The 18,943-nt window shown below is 43.7% G+C and overlaps 1 protein-coding gene across 1 annotated transcript in view; it reads left to right on the forward strand.

The window, feature by feature from the left end:
• Nucleotides 1–18,657, forward strand: part of LOC124778532 (trypsin-like) — a 34,825-nt gene extending 16,168 nt beyond the window's left edge. Inside the window, exons 4-6 of the mRNA XM_047253650.1 lie at nt 1,125–1,241; nt 12,259–12,414; nt 18,496–18,657. Of these exons, the coding sequence (XP_047109606.1) occupies nt 1,125–1,241; nt 12,259–12,414; nt 18,496–18,657 (435 nt within the window). The remainder of the gene's footprint in view (nt 1–1,124; nt 1,242–12,258; nt 12,415–18,495) is intronic.
• The last annotated feature ends 286 nt before the right edge of the window (nt 18,658–18,943 follow it).

The raw sequence follows: 18,943 nt of genomic DNA on the forward strand, positions 1-18,943 counted from the left end.
GAAGTGAGTAAATACGCGAGACGCAGTGGGCCCGACAGACGAAGAAGACGAAGAAAGAAGAGAAGAGTAGCAGTAGTTTTCAGTCAGTTTTGGTGCTGAAGACCGTCATGCAAGAAGAGACTACATCATGCACAGACGCACCAAGTCCGCCACTGTAATGGAATAGCAATCAGCAGCCTCGGCGCCAGAAGACAGAAGTTAAAAGGTATTTGAAGTCTGATTTTTACGTACCCGGGTGACTCGTTAGGACGGGAAGGAGACGGCCTCACATCAGCAGTCACCTGTGAGCTGGGATGAAGATCTGACAGCCGAAGACTGACAAGCGGGAGTCCGTTGTTCGAGTCCAGGACACTGGCCTTGCCCCGCCGCGCCGCTCCGCTGGCCGACGCACAACACACGCGGCCACTTAAAGAAAAGAAACACTGGGACGCCACATCCAAGGTATCACCATCCGATGCACGACTTCACTCACAATAATTAAATGGGCCACCTCGCGCTGCGCGTCTCCAGTCAGCTTGGCGAGACGGCGACACGAGATACACACTGCCACGCGTAATCAGACGCCGCCGCTGCTGCAGCAGAAGGCTTCGCAAACGACACAGCTGCCGCTCTCCGAGCCAGAACATCGAGTAAGGAAACAGTTGTACAAATCTTCAATAAAAGTTATCTTATGTAAAAATGATGTTTCATTCGACCTCATACCCGAGCCAAGGAAGAAACCACACTGCCCACATGTTGTTAAGAGAGAAAAGTAATTAATTTAGTATTTTCACCCTTACATAATGCTTTAGAATTAAATGCCCATTGCAGTAATGCTCAACCTGACAATTGACTAGCATCAAAAGAGAAAACCCAGTTACATTTAAGTACCAGAACTGCTACAGTATAGACTTGCTGGTACAAAGGGTCGCAAAGCCCTTACTATGACTATGTGAGGGAAGTAGTGTACAATTACTTCGAATTATTTGTTTCCCAAATATTCACTTTTTTCCACACATACAGCTGAAACTGTTCCTAGGGTCTTCTTTTCTAAACTAATTGCCTGATTTAATACAAGTGCATTTCGTTACGTTTATTTACAAAAATCCCTTTTCAACTAAGTATTATTGTTCATGCTTTTGCAGGTGACGCCAGATTTTCAATTTGATGGCGAGACAGTGGCGCCAATACCGCTGCCAGAGCAGGGGGAACTGCTTCCAGATGGCGTCAACATCACTGTCATGGGCTGGGGAGATCTCTGGGTAAGTACCGTCTACCTAATCTATATTTTCTGCTATCAACTTCTCATAAAATCCAATATTTTCTGTTGTCTTCTCCTTTACATGCTATAATATTACGTATCCCTTACTATCAAAATGTTCGTAGAAGTACAGAAAGTAAATATCCTGCGTTGAACTAACTACTCTAGTGTTTTCAACGTTCATATACTTTCATAAGGGCAGAAACATTACACATATTAGCAGACAAATGTTACTTATCTTCCTACGGCTGCCTTGTTGTCTAAGTTACCGGTTTCTGTTGATGATTTCCAAATAATTCGGTAGGAGGTTTTTGTCTCAGTAAAAGCCCCACGTAAATTATTGATTTTTGACGTCATCATAAATTCTTGACACTTTCTACAATGGTTCAAACGGCTCTGAGCACTATGGGACTAAACATCGGAGGTCATCAGTCCCCTAGAACGTAGAACTACTTAAACCTAACTAACCTAAGGACACATCCATGCCCGAGGCAGGATTGGAACCTGCGACCGCACCAGTCGCGCGGTTCCGGACTGCAGCGCCTAGAACCGCTTGGCCACCGCGGCCGGCCACTTTCTACAACAGCGCCTGTTAAGAGAATGAATTTTGCAACATTACAACACAACACAAGGAACGTGACAGTTACGTTGACCAATGGCGACACTAACTGAAACTATTATGGCTCCTAAAATTTCTGTAAGTATTAAGTACATGCGTTCCAGATGAAAGTCTTATCTGAAATTACTTTTCAGGTAAAATTTGCATAATGTTGTCTGGGAATAATTGTTTATATAATTATCAGCTTTCAGTCCTTGTATAATAGTTGATTGAACTATCGACAATAAAATTAGACAAAATAGAAATGAAAAGAGAAATTTTTACATGAAAAATAAAGCACAATAATATTAGTTTCAGTGTAAAGTGTCTTTTGACTCATGTAGTCAGGCCGAAATTTATACGGAATCGAACATTTCAATTGAAGTACGGAAGTTCTGAGGAGGCAGGATTCATTAAAATACCCAGGTGGAAAGGAGAACACTCGATTAACAACCACAGTCAGATAAAACAAGTCTTTATTTAGTTCTTAATGACACATATCTTTAGAGCTCTCCCCTGCTGTGACTGACGCGAGCAACCCTGGAATTTTGTACCAGTATAACTCTTTATTTCCAATGTAAACACAGAAGCAATCGAAGACTCTGAGTTGTATGTTAAGGCATACCTGTAGGTCTTGCACTCGAGAGGTTTAAGTGCATTTACTACAAACACTTTCCGTTACACACAACTGAACACACTGAAAATACATGTCCGCCATAAACTCGACAGAGCGACGATTCGATGAATGTTCCACTGGTAGTTTAAGGCAACTGTTGCAGTAGCACCGATATCGCTGGATTCCGGCGACGACCGACATCGGCCAAGACCGCCGATCTTTTTCGAATCAGTACGCCATTACTTGCGCAGCCACGCTGTAACCGATGTTATAGTCAGAACATACAGACTTCGGACAACAATCGGTAAAATTCATATCAGTTTGTTTTCTTCGTTCAAATCCACCGAGGGCCGGCCGCCGTGGTCGAGCGGTTCTAGGCGCTTCAGTCTGGAACCACGCGGTTGCTACGGTCGCAGGTTCAAATCCTGCCTCGGGCATGGATGTGTGCTTCGGTTAGTTAGGTTTACGTAGTTCTAAGTCTAGGGCACTGATGACCTCAGATGTTAAGTCCCATAGTGCCTAGAGCCCATTCAAATCGACCGACGTTGTCACACGAAAAATATGGACTGTGAGAAACTGATAAGTTTAGTCCAAGAAAGAGCGTATTTGTGGCATCTTGAGAACGAAAATATCATAACCGGGACATACTTCGGAATCTATGGGCTAAAATCACAGGTTTGCTGAAAACCACAAGCAGGCAAAATCTTTATTGGAAATCTTAGACAGAGATTACAAATTCAAAAAATAATTTGTTGAAGTGAGACGGATGTTGTATCTTATATGCTTACAGCTACTGTACTGGATTTTTTTGGTGGTAGATTGGCTTTAGTTGTCTACAGATTATTAGTAATGCTTACTGGCGCTAGTTCTGTTGAGTTTAGGAGTTAAGGATACCTTATGCTTGCTTTTCACGCGTATGCTGACTGACAGTCATTCAAGTTAACTTGACGTATGTCTTCACAACCTTCAATAAATACAGCGAAGCAGAGTGTTTGTAACCTGCTTTTCAAGGTCACCACGAACTATCTCGAGTATGTAACAGAACGTTTCTCCCGTCATCTCATATATTCGTAAAACCCATCTGGTTATTCCGGCAACTGAGGACAGAGTGTACAGTACTCGCCATGTTTTCTTCGAGGCAGAAAAGTTGATTCACACGCAGTCCGCTTCTTTTTAATATCAAAAGCCGATGTGCAACACTCGTTTCTAAGCACACAGACTTAGTGGTATGCATCCCATCCTAAGAGGTTAAAATCGAACCTACTTTATACATGGAATAGATTCTAACCTAAGCTAACCTAACCTCCTTGATCCCGCCATAAACGGACGAAGGAGATCGGATGCACTATGACCAGGCTGTCGGCCGAAGATAACAAACATTTAAACTCACAGTTAAACTCAACCGTTTGTTATTTGTAATGGCAACATGGTTCCACGTGCGATTGTATTTACAGTGAGTCACAATGATTTCGGATATAAGTGCTCTGAAGATAGCTACACAGTAGTTGGAAACGACCTAGTTGAAAACGACCTGCAATAAAAGATTAAAAACTTACGACCGATGCTGCCTTTACTCCTATCCTGTTATAATAGTTTCCAGAATGAAAATAATCGAAATCAACTGACGAAAGCACAGAAATCAGTGAAAAGTGTTTGGGTAAAAAAATAATAATCAAACGGTGGAATTTTTCTCTAATGTTGCACACTAAATCTGCTGCTTTTCCTGTTGCTTAAAATTTGGCGGATGTGGAAATACATGTGTTTCCAACGACATGGTTTGATTAAGCAACTAGACCTTCATAGTTATATCTATATCTATAAATACACTTCGCGAACCACTGGCGAGAATGGCAGGTCAATTTCGTGATCTTCTGTCTGGCTCCATTCGCTTACTGAGCGAGAGAGAAAAAAATTCGTCCTATTTTGGACCTCATAAATGCTCTCGTGCGGCATGCAGTTTCCTGATAGAAATAGACCTGAATTATTATTACACATTAACATCTTGTGGAGATTATATGAATTTTGGTTCAAAAATGGTGCAAATGGCTCTGAGCACTATGGGACTTAACATCTGTGGTCATCAGTCCCCTAGAACTTAGAACTACTTAAACTTAACTAACCTAAGGACATCACACACATCCATGCCCGAGGCAGGATTCGAACCTGCGACCGTAGCAGTCCCGCGGTTCCGGACTGAGCGCCTGAACCACTAGACCACCGCGGCCGGCTATGAATTTTGCCTTAAAGCTATTTACATATACAAAGGACCGATAACTAGACGTCAAATGTTATGGTAGTTACACATTTTACTAAAGACACTTGTCAAGAGTTGCCTCAGTATATGTTATACAGCTATGCTCCATTGAAAATTAGGCCTACAATGCTAATTTCGAAAAAAAATAGCTATACAGTTGTTTACATAACCCATGTAACACTGTTAGATATTTATGCCGGTAGTTTAATATTTACGACTCCTTTAACGATTTGTCATCTGCATACAATGAAACATATTCTATTTTTCTGCTCTTCGTCCACTTGAGACTGGAAACCTTTATATAATATCCCGCTAATTAGTGTGTTGCCTACGGACTTTTATGCTGTTCAATCGGTTCCTTTATTTTTACACAGTGGAACACTTATCTCTTCCGCTATTGCCGTTTTGATGTCACACACATATTTATTATGTTCTATTAGGAAAACGATAAGTTTCTGTCACTATTGTACGTGTTCCTATAGCTACATCTACATCTCTGCAAATCACATTTAAGTGCCTGGCAGAGGGTTCATCGAACCACCTTCACAATTCCCTATTATTCCAATCTCGTATAGCGCGCGGAAAGAATGAACACCTATATCTTTCCGTACGAGCTCTGATTTCCCTTATTTTATGGTGGTGATCGTTCCTCTCTATGTAGGTTGGAGTCAACAAAATATTTTTGCTTTCGGACGAGAAAGTTGGTGATTGGAATTTCGTGAGAATATTCCGTCGCAACGAAAAACGCCCTTCTTTTAATGATGTCCAGCCCAAATCTTGTATCATTACTGTGACACTCTGTCCCATATTTCACGATAATACAAAACGTGCTGCCTTTCCTTGAACTTTTTCGATGTACTCCGTCAGTCGTATCTGGTAAGGATCCCACACCGCGCAGCAGTATTCTAAACGAGGACGGTCAAGCGTAGTGTAGGCAGTCTCCTTAGTAAGTCTATTACATTTTTAAGTGTCCTGCCAATAAACCGTAATCTTTGGTTAGCCGTGCCCATAACATTTTCTATGTGTTCCTTCCAATTTAAGTTGTTCGTAATTGTAATACCTAGGTATTTAGTTGAATTTACGGCTTTTAGATTAGACTGATTTATTGTGTAACCGAAGTTTAACGAGTTCCTTTTAGCACTCATGTGGATGACCTCAAACGTTTCGTTATGTAGGGTCAACTGCCACTTTCCGCACCATTCAGATATTTTTTTTCTAAATAATTTTGCAGTTTGTTTTGATCTTCTGATGACTTTATTAGTCGGTAAACGACAGCGTCATCTGCAAACAACGCAAGACGTCTGATCAGATTGTCTCCCAAATCGTTTATATTGAGAAGGAACAGCAAAGAGCCTACAATACTACGTTGGGCAACGTCAGAAATCACATCTGTTTTACTCGATGACTTTCCGTCAATTATTACGAAAAGTGACCTCTCTGACAAGAAATTACAAATCCAGTCACATAACTGAGACGATATTCCGTAAGTACGCAATTTCGCTACGAGCCGCTTGTGTGCTGCAGTGTCAAAAGCCTTCCTGTCCGCCTGCTTAGCCGAGTGATGCCGGCACAGTAGCTCAGCGTGTTCTGTCAGAGGGTTAGTCGCCCTCCGCAACAAAAAACCGAGTTGTTGGATCAACGATGAACTTCAACGGATGTCATGGGACGTCCGCTCCGTACAAATGCAACGAACAATAAGAAACAAAATGAGATTAAAAAACGTGCTTACGTGCTTGCCTACCATGCAGCGAGCCCGGGTCCGATTCCCGGCCGGGTTGGAGATTTTCTCCGCTCGTGGACTGAGTGTTGTGTAGTCCTCATCCCCTTCACCGGCAGGCAAATCGCCCAGTGTGGCGTCGACTGTAATAAGACTCGCACTCGGTAGCCGAACTTCCCCGGATAGGGGCCACACCATCATTTCATTTTTTTTTATCATTCTCCTTTATTTCTTTGCATCCTTGTTTCGCAGTGGCACAGAATTTCGGTCACCGTATACATCTACATCTATACTTTGCAAACCACGTGAGGTGCGCAGCAGAAGGTATTTGAGATAGAGAAAAATTATTTGATCGCCTCCATGAGCAGAAATCTAGAAAGGCTGTATACTGAAACTACTTCGATAATAGCTGGAACATTATAGCACAATGATTGGGGACCATTGTTACAGAAAAAGTGGGAAGAAACAAGTGTTCAGATGTTGCTGTCAAGATATACAACCTAAGTAGACGAATGAGGTAACTATGAGTAATGACAAGGTGTTAGATATTCACAACTCATTCACGAACTTCAATATTGGGAACTTACTGTATGCGAAAAATAGAGCAGCTGGCAATCTCGGAAGCAACTGCTATTGAAGTACACTCATGCTCAGATAAAATAGAGCACCCTGACCGACTAGAGATACGGCGTTCATATTCACAGGGCGTGTACAGTAGTATGTTCTGCAGCAATGGTTAGCATTTCAGTCACCTCGGTTCGGTATGTGTCCCGTTGCATGGTAGGACACGGTCTGCCATTTCGCCCTGGTAGCTTGTTCCTTACCTGATGGCATCGACGCGTATAAGGCGCGAATGGCGTCCTCTGTAGTATAGCCATCCATGCTCCTTTCACCTGTTTCCACAATTAATCTGTGGCGACAGGCCTTAAGTCACAGGGTTGCACCCGGCATTTCACCATGTCCCACACACTTTCGATTGGTGGCGAGTCTGGTGATCTAGTGGGCCAGGGCAAAAGGCTAACATAATGAGATTTTCACTCTGCAGCGGAGTGTGCGCTGATATGAAACTTCCTGGCAGGTTAAAACTGTGTGCCGCACCGAGACTCGAACTCGGGACCTTTGCCTTTCGCGGGCAAGTGCTCTACCAACTGAGCTACCCAAGAACGACTCACGCCCCGTCCTCGCAGCTTTACTTCTGCCAGTACCTCGTCTCCTACCTTCCAAACTTTGCAGAAACTATCCTGCGAACCTTGCAGAACTAGCACTCCTGAAAGAAGGGATACTGCGGAGACATGGCTTCGCCACAGCCTGGGGGATGTTTCCAGAACGAGATTTTCACTCTGCAGCGGTGTGTGCCCTGATATGAAAGTTCCTGGCCGATTAAAACTGCAAGGTTCGCAGGAGAGCTTCTGTAAAGTTTGGAAGATAGGAGACGAGGAACTGGCAGAAGTAAAGCTGTGAGGACGGGGCGTGAGTCGGGCTTGGGTAGCTCAGTTGGTAGAGCACTTGCCCGCGAAAGGCAAAGGTCCCGAGCTCGAGTCTCGGTCCGCCACACAGTTTAATCTGCCACCAAGTTTCATAATAGGCAAATATCCTGTGACACCAAGAAGGTACGTGCTCGTGCAGTAACATGTCGTCGTGCATTGTCTTGCTGAAAAATGGGGTCTCCGGTGTCGTGCAGAAAGCATCGCAGAATGTCATTCACATAGGTCACACTGGTCACAGGCACCAGTTGTCATTGTGGTTGTAACCAATAGCACACCACACCATAAGGCGTTGAGCTGGCGCTGTATGTCTTGTGCGAATGCGCTCACAGTGGTGCCGCTCACCCTGGCTGCGGCGAACCGAAATGAGGCTATCACTTTCCTGTCCACATTAAAGTCGTTCCATGTACCATTGCTCCGTGTAACATGTTGCTACACATTCGTCAAAGGTAGGCGGACAAGTGGATGACGCGGACGTAGCCCATGCCGTAGTAAACGGCGACAGACTGTCACCCCTGAACGGTGTGTTAAGCTATTCCACTGTTCCGCCGGAGCCGAGGAGGATGCAGATATCTCCAGCAATGCCATTCGGATGAGGTGTCGATCTTATTGGCGTGTGGTCTGGGTGGTGCGACTTGGCTCAAATGGCTCTGAGCACTATGGAACTTAACCTCTAAGGTCATCAGTCCCCTAGAACTTAGAACTACTTAAACCTAACTATCCTAAGGACATCACACACACATCCATACCCGAGGCAGGACCGTAGCGGTCGCGCGGTTCCAGACTGTAGCGCCTAGAACCGCTCGGCCAACCCGGCGGGCGGTGCGACTTGACCCATCTCGTCGTGTTCTATGGTCTTCAGTGAACCATTATGCATACAGCCGTTGCACTGCCGAAACACTTCATCCCAGACGAGTAGCACACCCCGATGGATGTCTCACACGTCAATAAAGCCCCCTCTTTCAAACTCAGTGATTTGACGATACGGTTCGCGCATACGAAGTATCCTGCTCGTCTGCTCAAGTCACACTGATTCATTACCTTTGATTTACAGCGACAACGAGAGCCTCAGCCATATTTTACAGTTAGGTGGTGTTGCTCCACGATATCGGTGTTGCTCTTGAACTCGCCGGCTGACATGGTTCATACGTTAACCATTTCTGCAGGACATATTAATGTACATGTCCCGTTGATCGGAACGTCCTAACTCTAGTAGTTCTAAAACTCTCTCTCTCTTTTTTTTTTTTAAAAAAAAACAAAAAAAAACATGAGTATTTAATCGAGGGGAACTTATAGATTATTGCAGAAAATGGAACTTAATAGCAACAGATACTGATGTTTCTGGAAGATAAGTAGGGGCAGCTGGGTATTGAGTTACACGGTTAATTTTGTCAATCTACTTCTAACATCATACAGATGGTCTTGACAAGTGCTGTTTCACTGTTCTGATACGTGTTCCACGGGAACAACGACGAATATTTGACGACCTATGATTATTATTGAAGACCACTGGTGAACTCCCAGGTAGTATTACGATACGCTTGTCCTCAATTGCTTAACAGTCCTATTTAAAGTAACTGGCATTTGACAGCGAGCGGAATGAACTCCCGCCACAGTGTACCAATGGGAGCCGTGCTGGCATTGTTGACTGCCACCGTGTTGCCACGTCCTCTGTGCAAATCATTGTGCCTGTCAGATTGCGTATAGTACACTTTCCAGGCGCGAAAAGTTCGCATGTTTCAAGGATAAATCTTAGCTCTTTCTGTTAGGAACAGACATTTGATACGCCTAGAGACACACACGATATGTCAATTTCATAATTTCTACGATATTACTGTAGGAGATACAGATCTCAAAATTCATACATGTACGAGAAAACTGAAATCATTGGAAAAAGTCCATTTTCCGAAGCTTATACACAGCAAAGGGAATGCATTCTGTAATCCCGGATAAATCTGTCGTCGATTGAGGTATTTGCTGCTCAACGAAACTAACTATTTCAGTTATTTCACTAGTTTTCGAATTCTGACGTGATAATTTTGTAATGGTATCGAGATAGGAAAATTTCCATGTGTTTCAAACATATTAATGTAACTAACTAGTAATAGATGTCTTGCACGCTTAGAGGCATTATAGGCAAGTATTCCATATTTGAATTACAGATTTTTCAATTTATATTTGTGGAACCTGAAAATCTACTTTCTGTCGCTTGTAGAACTGAGTTCCTAAGTGGTTGCCTGCAGATGGTACTCACTGCGACAACGTTCCAAATTCAGACCTTGAATCAGATGATATCTGATTTAAAATAGACTGTAATTCATGATATTATATATTATTTCTGTCTATACTGTGTTAAAATTTGTGGCACCTGTAAAAGAGTGGTCATTACAGGTGACTCACGTTATATACAAAGGTTGTGCAATAACATTTGGAAACACATATACGGGGTGTTCAAAAAGTCTCTCCGCAGTGCCGTATGATTGTTAGCCGCGCGTGCCTTATGATTGTTCGCCTGCCTGGCTTCCTTCCCTTCAAGTGGATCTCCCAACATTCCACTGTTTCGTTTATCCAGCCAGCGTCAGTAGTATCGTTGGTGTGTGTCGTTACGTGTTGGCGTGAACGTTTAAGTTTCGTTCTTTTGTTCGTTTGTTTCGTTTTTGTCACTGTTAAAATGCTAACCATTGAAGGACGTGTGTTTTTCGTCGAAGAAGTGTTCAAAGCTGGGAGTAAATACACAGTTTCAGTTCGTCAGACATTTAATTCAGATTTCCCGGAGACAACATTCCCACATCGCGATACTGTGCGAGATGTGACTAACAAATTTCGAAGTACGGGTTCAGTGACAGATGGACCGAGAAGTGGTCGTCCTAGCGTTTTGTCTGAGGATAAACTACTCGCTTTTTCCGATATAATGTCCAAGAGTCCGAACAAGTCAGTAAGAAAACTCGCCCAGGAAATCGATGTTAGTGTCGGAACGGCCCACACAGCTGTAAGGAAAAAATTAGAACTTTTCCCATACAAAGCGACAGTCGTGCAAGAACTGAAAAATACTGATCAGGGAAAGAGACTACATTACTGTCAATGGTTCAAAAATTTCGTTCAACCAAATCGAAGGGATAGTCTTAATGAAACGTTTCTCACTGATGCGTGGTTTCATTTATCCGGGTACATGAACTCGCAAAATTATCGTATGTGGAGAACTGCAAATCCATTGCGTGTTCATGAGAAACCACTTCATTCTGTGAAAATAGGAGTTTGGATCGCAATTTCTAGACGTCGGATTGTGGGTCCAATATTTTTCAACGAAACAATAAACGCACAACGATACTTCCGTGATATTCTGCACCCATTCATAGGAGAACTTGTGTTAAGTGAAATACTGAACGGCTATTTTCAACAAGATGGTGCAACCGCGCATACAGCTCGTATTTCAATGTTACTGCTTGGTGATGTTTTTGGTGACCGCATAATTTCACATGTACTTTGGCCTCCACGATCGCCTGACCCAACACCTCCTGACTTTTTCTTCTGGGGTGCAGCGAAAGTAACTGTCTATAAAAACCGTCCAAAATCCATCGATGAATTGAAAATTGCAGTATCCACTTTCAGTGCTTCTGTTACAGAAGAAATGTTTCAGCTTGTGTTTGGAAACATGATTAGACGAATTGAATTGTGTATTCAACCACAGGGGGGACACTTTCAACATTTAATGTGATAATTTTTAAGTAAAAATAAGTATTCAATAAATTAATAACTTGTATTTCGCTGAGTTTAATTTCGGTATATTTATTGCGGCATCCGGCACGCGCGGCTATCTTACGGCACTGTGGAGAGACTTTTTGAACACCCCGTGTGATAAAATACTGGTAAAATTCCAAAATGCCATGGTATAACGTTTGTTAACCAATGGTGATTCTGTGTCCAAGAAGACAGGGCCCCTTTTACACAGTTTACGTCAACCAGGACTGGCTTTATGAGCACAATGATGAATTTTATCGTATCTCCTGGCTACCACAGTCACAAGATCTCAGTATCAACGAACCTTTGCAGTCTACTTTGGACAGAAGTTTGTCGTTACCTTGATTTGACATTATATTGCGAGAAGGATGATACAAGATTCCTTTCAAAACCATCCAGGATTTGTAATTTTCCATTCCTAAACGACTGGAAATTCTTTTTGAATGGCAATGGTTTTCCTATACCGTACAAGGCACGGCAGTGTGTTGTGTTCTCGGTGTGTCTATATTTTTGTCTAATCCCTGCTATTTCATTTGTTAAATCAGAGGTTTTGAAAACTGGAACATGTTAGCATTGCTCTGGTATAAGGAAAAGATTTTTTTTTTTCACAGGCTGGAGGGCCGCATCCATATTCCCTGCGAAAAGTGGACTTAACAACAGTCAACCAAGAGGAGTGCCAGGCGGTGTGGGCCACAGAGAACGACCCTATCTACGATACGCAGTTATGCGTTGCTCGTTTTGAAGACATAAACTACGACTCCTGCACCGTAAGTACAGAGCAAACTGGTGGTGAAAAGACTGTCTGGGAGAGGAGCACACATTAGACAGCGCTAGGTCCGATGCAGAAATACGCGGAGGTGACAAAAGTCACGGGATAGCGATATGTAATATACAGATGGCAGTAGCATCGCGTATACAAGGTATAAAAGGACAGTGAACTGACAGAGCTATCATTTGTACTCAGGTGATTCATGTGGTAAGGTTTCCGACGTGATTATGGCCTCACGACGAGAATTAACAGAATTTGCAAAAAAATGGTTCAAATGGCTCTGAGCACTATGGGACTTAACAGCTGTGGTCATCAGTCCCCTAGAACTTAGAACTACTTAAACCTAACTAACCTAAGGACATCACACACATCCATGCCCGAGGCGGGATTCGAACCTGCGACCGTAGCAGTCGCGCAGTTCCGGACTGCGCACCTAGAACCGCGAGACCACCGCGGCCGGCCAGATTTTGCAGACGGAATAGTAGTTGGAGCTAGAAGCATGAGACCTTCCATTTCGGAAATCGTTAGGGAATTCAATATTGCGAAATCCACAGTGTCAGGAGTGTGCCGAGCTAGAAATTTGAGGCATTACCTCTCGCCACCGACAGCGCAGTGACTGACGGCTTTCACCTGACAATCGAAGTTAATGGCGTTTGTGTAGTTGTCAGTGCTAACAGACAAGCAACCGCGCTTGACATAACCGCAGAAATCAATGTGGGACATATGACGAACGTTTTCTTTAGGACAGTGCGGCAAATTTCGCCTTAATGGCAACGGCAGTAAACGACTACGCAAGGGCCTTTACTAACAGCACGGCATCGCCTGGGCTCGTGACCATATCGGCTAGAACCTAGTCGACCGGAAAACCGTGGTCTGATCAGATGCGTCTCGATTTCAGTTGGTAAGAGCTGATGGTTCGGTTCCAGTGCGGCGCAGACCCTACGAAGCGAATGATCCAAGTTGTCAACAAGTCATTGTGTAAGCTGGTGATGGTTCGATAATTGTGTGGGCTGTTTTTACATGGAATGAACTGTGCCCTTTGGTCCATCTGAACTGATCATTGACCAGAACTGATTATGTTCGGCTACTTGGAGAGTATTCGCAGCCTTTCGTGGACTTCCTGTTCCCAAACCAAGATGTCAAGTCGCCGAATCACAACTATCCGACGTTGGTTTGACGATAATTCTGAACAATTCCAGTGAATTATTTGGCTACCCAGATCGCCCTACGCGAATCCCATCGAACATTTATGGGACGTAATCGAGAGGCCAACTCGCGTACAAAATCCTGCACCGGCAACACTTTGGCAATTATGAACAGCCATAGAGGCAGCAGGACTGAGTATTTCTGCAGGGGGCTTCCAACGACTTGTTGAGTCCATGCCACGTCGAGCTGCCGCGGTACTCCTGGCAAAAGGAGATCCGACGCGATATCAGGAGCTATCACATGACTTTCGTCTCCTCAGTGTGTGCATTTTTGTCTGTGACGATTGACTTCTTACTGATTATACCGTTAGATTAGGTCGCAACGTTTAAATAAGCTGAGTGTGAGTGGACAGTACAATAGTCTCTATCCTTGCAAGAGCACCGTGGTTGCTTAGGACCACTGTAAATGGTTTAGGCCGTACCAGAATGTCATGAGACATTCCTCTGCTAACGTAAATCACGTTAGTGAAGTGGAGACGTGACAGAATGGCAGAAATGAGCTATCGTATTTGGAAAGAACAATGATTCTAAAAAGATACTAATTCACAAGCGTGTCCAACAACCTGATGACGCACTTAAGCCGCATTGTGCGGAGGGATGGCTGTTTTTTTTATAAATATTCTCGGTGAAGAAGTATTGCCCTTTCTCCTGCGTCTACAAGATGGATAGCCCCCTTTAGTTTGACACTTTTTCTAGGACATAAAGCTACCTTCATTTTTATGAATTTTGTTATATGATTTTAATAAATACCCAAAAAATATTGTAATACAAAGACGGAAAAAGTCAGAACACCAAAAAATAATTAATGTAGAGTAATGAAATTTTGGGAATTCATTTGTCTAGGTAACTGATTAACATTAAAAGATTACAAGTTAATGTAATCGTGAGATAATCTGTTGCAAATGTGAAATGCTGGGACGTTAATAACCGGTGTAACGGCCAATATGTTGAATGCAAGCGTGCAGACGTGCATGCAATGTGTTGTACAGGTGACGGTGTCTGTTTGTGGGATAAGTTTCCACGCGGTTTGCACTTTTTGGTCAATACAGGGGAGACTAATGCTGTTTCAGGATGACGCAGGAGTTCTCGTCCTATGATGTCTCATATGTGCTCGACTGCAGACAGATCTGGTGAACGAGCAAGCCAAAGCAACATGTCGACACCCTATAAAACATGTTGGGTTACAACAGCGGTATGTGGGCCAGTGGTCTCCTGGTGGAAAACACTCCGTAGAATGCTGTTCAAGAATGGCAGCACAACAGGCTGCATCACCAGACTGTCGTACAAATATGCGGCCAGGGTGCGTGGGATAGCCACGAGAGTGCTCCTTGTGTCATGCGAAATCGCACCCCAGACCATAACTCCAGTGTGTCTATCAGACAGACAGGTTGGTTGCAGGTCTTCAACTGGTCTCCTTCTAACCAACACACGGCCGTCACTGCCACAGAGGAAGAACCAGATTTCATCAAAAAACACAATAGACCTCCAGCCTACTCTCCAATGAGCTCTCGCTTGACACCAGTTCAATCTAAATGGCTGTGGTTTGGGGTCAATGGAATGCACGCTACAAGGCGTCTGGCTCGGAGCTGTCCTTGAAGTAACCGATTTGTAACAGTTCTTTGTGTCACTCTGGTGCTAACTGCTGCTTCAGTTGCTGGTGCAGATACAATACAATGCGCCAGAGCCACAGAGCCATATGGCGAACACGGTGGTCTTCCCTCTTGGTAGTGCCACGAGGTCGTCTGGAGCCTGCTCTTCTTCTCACCGTACGTTCTCGTGACCACCGTTTGTAGCCCTGTTAGGCGACCTTGTTCAAACTCAGTGAGATGTTGATAATGGCTTCTTTGAGTAACATCAACTCACGACGTCCAATCTCAAAGGTAACCAAAGCTCACGTGCTTTACAACGTTTATTTGAAACAAACTTGATTTCATCTACATCTACATTTATGCTCCGCAAGCCACCCAACGGTGTGTGGCGGAGGGCACTTTACGTGCCACTGTCATTACCTCCCTTTTCTGTTCGAGTCGCGTATGGCTCGCGGGAAGAACGACTGCCGAAAAGCCTCCATGCGCGCTCGAATCTCTCTAATTTTACATTCGTGATCTCCACGGGAGGTATAAGTAGGGGGAAGCAATATATTCGATACCTCCTCCAGAAACGCACCCTCTCGAAACCTGGACAGCAGGCTACACCGCGATGTAGAGCGCCTCTCTTGCAGGTCTGCCACTCGAGTTTGTTAAACATCTCCGTAACGCTATCACGCTTACCAGATAACCCTGTGACGAAATGCGCCGCTCTTCTTTGGATCTTCTCTATCTCCTCCGTCAACCCGATCTGGTACGGATCCCACACTGATGAGCAATACTCAAGTACAGATCGAGCGAATGTTTTGTAAGCCACCTCCTTTGTTGATGGACTACATTTTCTAAGGACTCTCCCAATGTATCTCAGCCTCGCACCTGCCTTACCAACAATTAATTTTATATGATCATTCCACTTCAAATCGTTCCGTGCGCATACTCCCAGATATTTTACAGAAGTAACTGCTACCAGTGTCTGTTCCGCTATCATATAATCATACAATGAAGGATCCTTCTTTCTATGTATTCGCAATACATTACATTTTGTTAAGGGTCAGTTGCCACTCCCTGCACCAAGTGCCTATCCACTGCAGATCTTCCTTCATTTCGCTACAATTTTCTAATGCTGCAGTTTCTCTGTATACTACAGCATCATCCGCGAAAAGCCGCATGGAACTTCCGACACTATCTACCAGGTCATTTATATATATTGTGAAAAGCAATGGTCCCATAACACTCCCCTGTGGCACGCCAGAGGTTACTTTAACGTCTGTAGACGTCTCTCCATTGATAACAACATGCTGTGTTCTGTTTGCTAAAAACTCTTCAATCCAGCCACACAGGTCGTCTGATATTCCGTAGGCTCTTACTTTGTTTATCAGGCGAGAGTGCGGAACTGTATCGTGCGCCTTCCGGAAGTCAAGGAAAATGGCATCTACCTGGGAGCCTGCATCTAATATTTTCTGGGTTTCATGAACAAATAAAGCGAGTTGGGTCTCACACGATCGCTGTTTCTGGAATCCATGTTGATTCCTACAGAGTAGATTCTGGGTTTCCAGAAATGACATGATATGCGAGCACAAAACGTGTTCTAAAATTCTACAACAGATCGATGTCAGAGATATGGGCCTATAGTTTTGTGCATCTGGTCGACGTCCCTTCTTGAAAACTGGAACTACCTGTGCTCTTTTCCAATCATTTGGAACCTTCCGTTCCTCTAGAGACTTGCGGTACACGGCTGTTAGAAGGGAGGCAAGTTCTTTCGCGTACTCCGTGTAGAATCGAATTGGTATCCCGTCAGGTCCAGTTTACTTTCCTCTGTTGAGTGACTTCAGTTCCTTTTATATTCCTTGGACACTTATTTCGATGTCAGCCATTCTTTCGCTTGTGCGAGGATTTAGAGGATTTTCAACCTCATAGTGGCTCTATTAGCGCCACTCCTATGCGACTGGCACGAAATTTGACTAGACATCACCTTTCACATGTGGAAAGACATCTACCAGCTTTCGTATATGCCGCACAACTCCTTCTTGATTTCGTAATTGATTTTCCTTCAGTCTATATGAGTGCATCTTCTACTTAACTACATTTTTACTTCTTAAATTCTTTCACACATTGAAGCAAACATTTCAGCCTTTAAGTAACTTTACTATCCATAACGAATCCTACTCATGTTATACAACTTTCTTCTGCTGTTGATATTACTCTATTCTCGTTTTATCAGAAATGCTTGTCTTCTTTCTACTTCCCTTCATTCACCCTTACTGTATATAGATTGAGTTTTTGCATTTCCCTTTTCAGATTTTCTAAGTTCCCTACCATGACCATACTTCTGACATTCCAAGCCGCTACTCGTAGAACGTTATCCTCTTGTTGGTTATTCAATCTTTTTCTCATTTCGATTTCTTCCCCGGCGGTCCTCTTCCGGATATCCGAAGGGTGGACTATTCCGGAATCTTTCGCCAATGGAGAGATCATCATGGCACCTTTTCAATTACAGACGACTTGTCCTGTGGATATACATTATGTGCCTTAAATGCAGTGGTTTCCGTTGACTTCTGCATCCTGGTGCTGTTAATCATTGCTGGGGAGAACCGATAGAGGTACTCAAGGTACCCTGCGCCACACGCCGTCAGGTGGCTTGCAGAGTATGGATGTAGATGTAAATTCTTCCGCGATGTAGGTGCAGTTTCCCATCCCAAGGGCAAGGGAATACCTTGACCCTCTGTCCGCTTCTCTGCCCTCTTTGACAAAGCAGTTGACAGAATGAGGGTGACTGCTTACCCCGGAAGTCTTCGGCCGAAACTGCTGATGATTTTTATCCACGATATGGTGGCGGGATTGGAACCCAGGACCGACGACGTTTTGATTAATAATCAAAGACGCTACCCCTAGACCACTGTGGACATCTGCAAGCTACACAAAATAGAATAATGATGAGTTGGAGAAAATGCAATACATGTTATTGGAAAAATGTGTTGTAGCAAAGGTAGCTTACATGTAAGTCTGTATTGATCTGCAGTATTAACTGAACTGCCAGTTTCTTATAATTATGTCATTATGCAGTATTTCCATACATATCGTTGTGTAAAATGTAGACCTATTCAAAATGGAGATTAAAATACTGAGAGTTTATATTTAAGGATACGAATTACAGTTGAGTCTGATCACGAACATTTTTAAGTAACTGGAAAACAAGTGTGTATTGTGATAAGAAAGGGGGGAATTATGCCTTTTAAAATATGAGTTTCTACACTCGCCACAACTGATTTTAGCCAACGATCTGTGCAGGGTGATTCAGGCGGTCCGCTGGTCTACGAGGGAAAGCTTGTGGGGCTGGTGTCGTGGGGCTACAGGTGTGCCACCCCTCCCTACCCCTCGATTAACACCCGAGTCTCCAGCTACGTCAACTGGATCACCGAGACCACCAGTGGATCAGTGGTGCCGCACTAGTACCGTTGTAAATGTATTTGAATACAGTTTTCAAATGCTGATCAAAATTACTGTTATTGCGATAAGTTATCAATGTCAATATATGTCTACAACTCATAATAAAATTCTGTTCGTCGGCAGTCTTGTAGTCTGTGATACTTTCATTCTGAAATCGTAACCCTGCATTACAATATTTGTCATTCAAAGCTAAACGTACACAACACTGGGAAATATCCAATTACTAGGATCTGTCGTCTGCTTTAAGTCATCACCTCGAAAAATCAAGCTGCGATCATGACACGTGGTG

This window comes from Schistocerca piceifrons, chromosome 1, assembly GCF_021461385.2.
Source record: "Schistocerca piceifrons isolate TAMUIC-IGC-003096 chromosome 1, iqSchPice1.1, whole genome shotgun sequence".
Classification (NCBI taxonomy): domain Eukaryota; kingdom Metazoa; phylum Arthropoda; class Insecta; order Orthoptera; family Acrididae; genus Schistocerca; species Schistocerca piceifrons.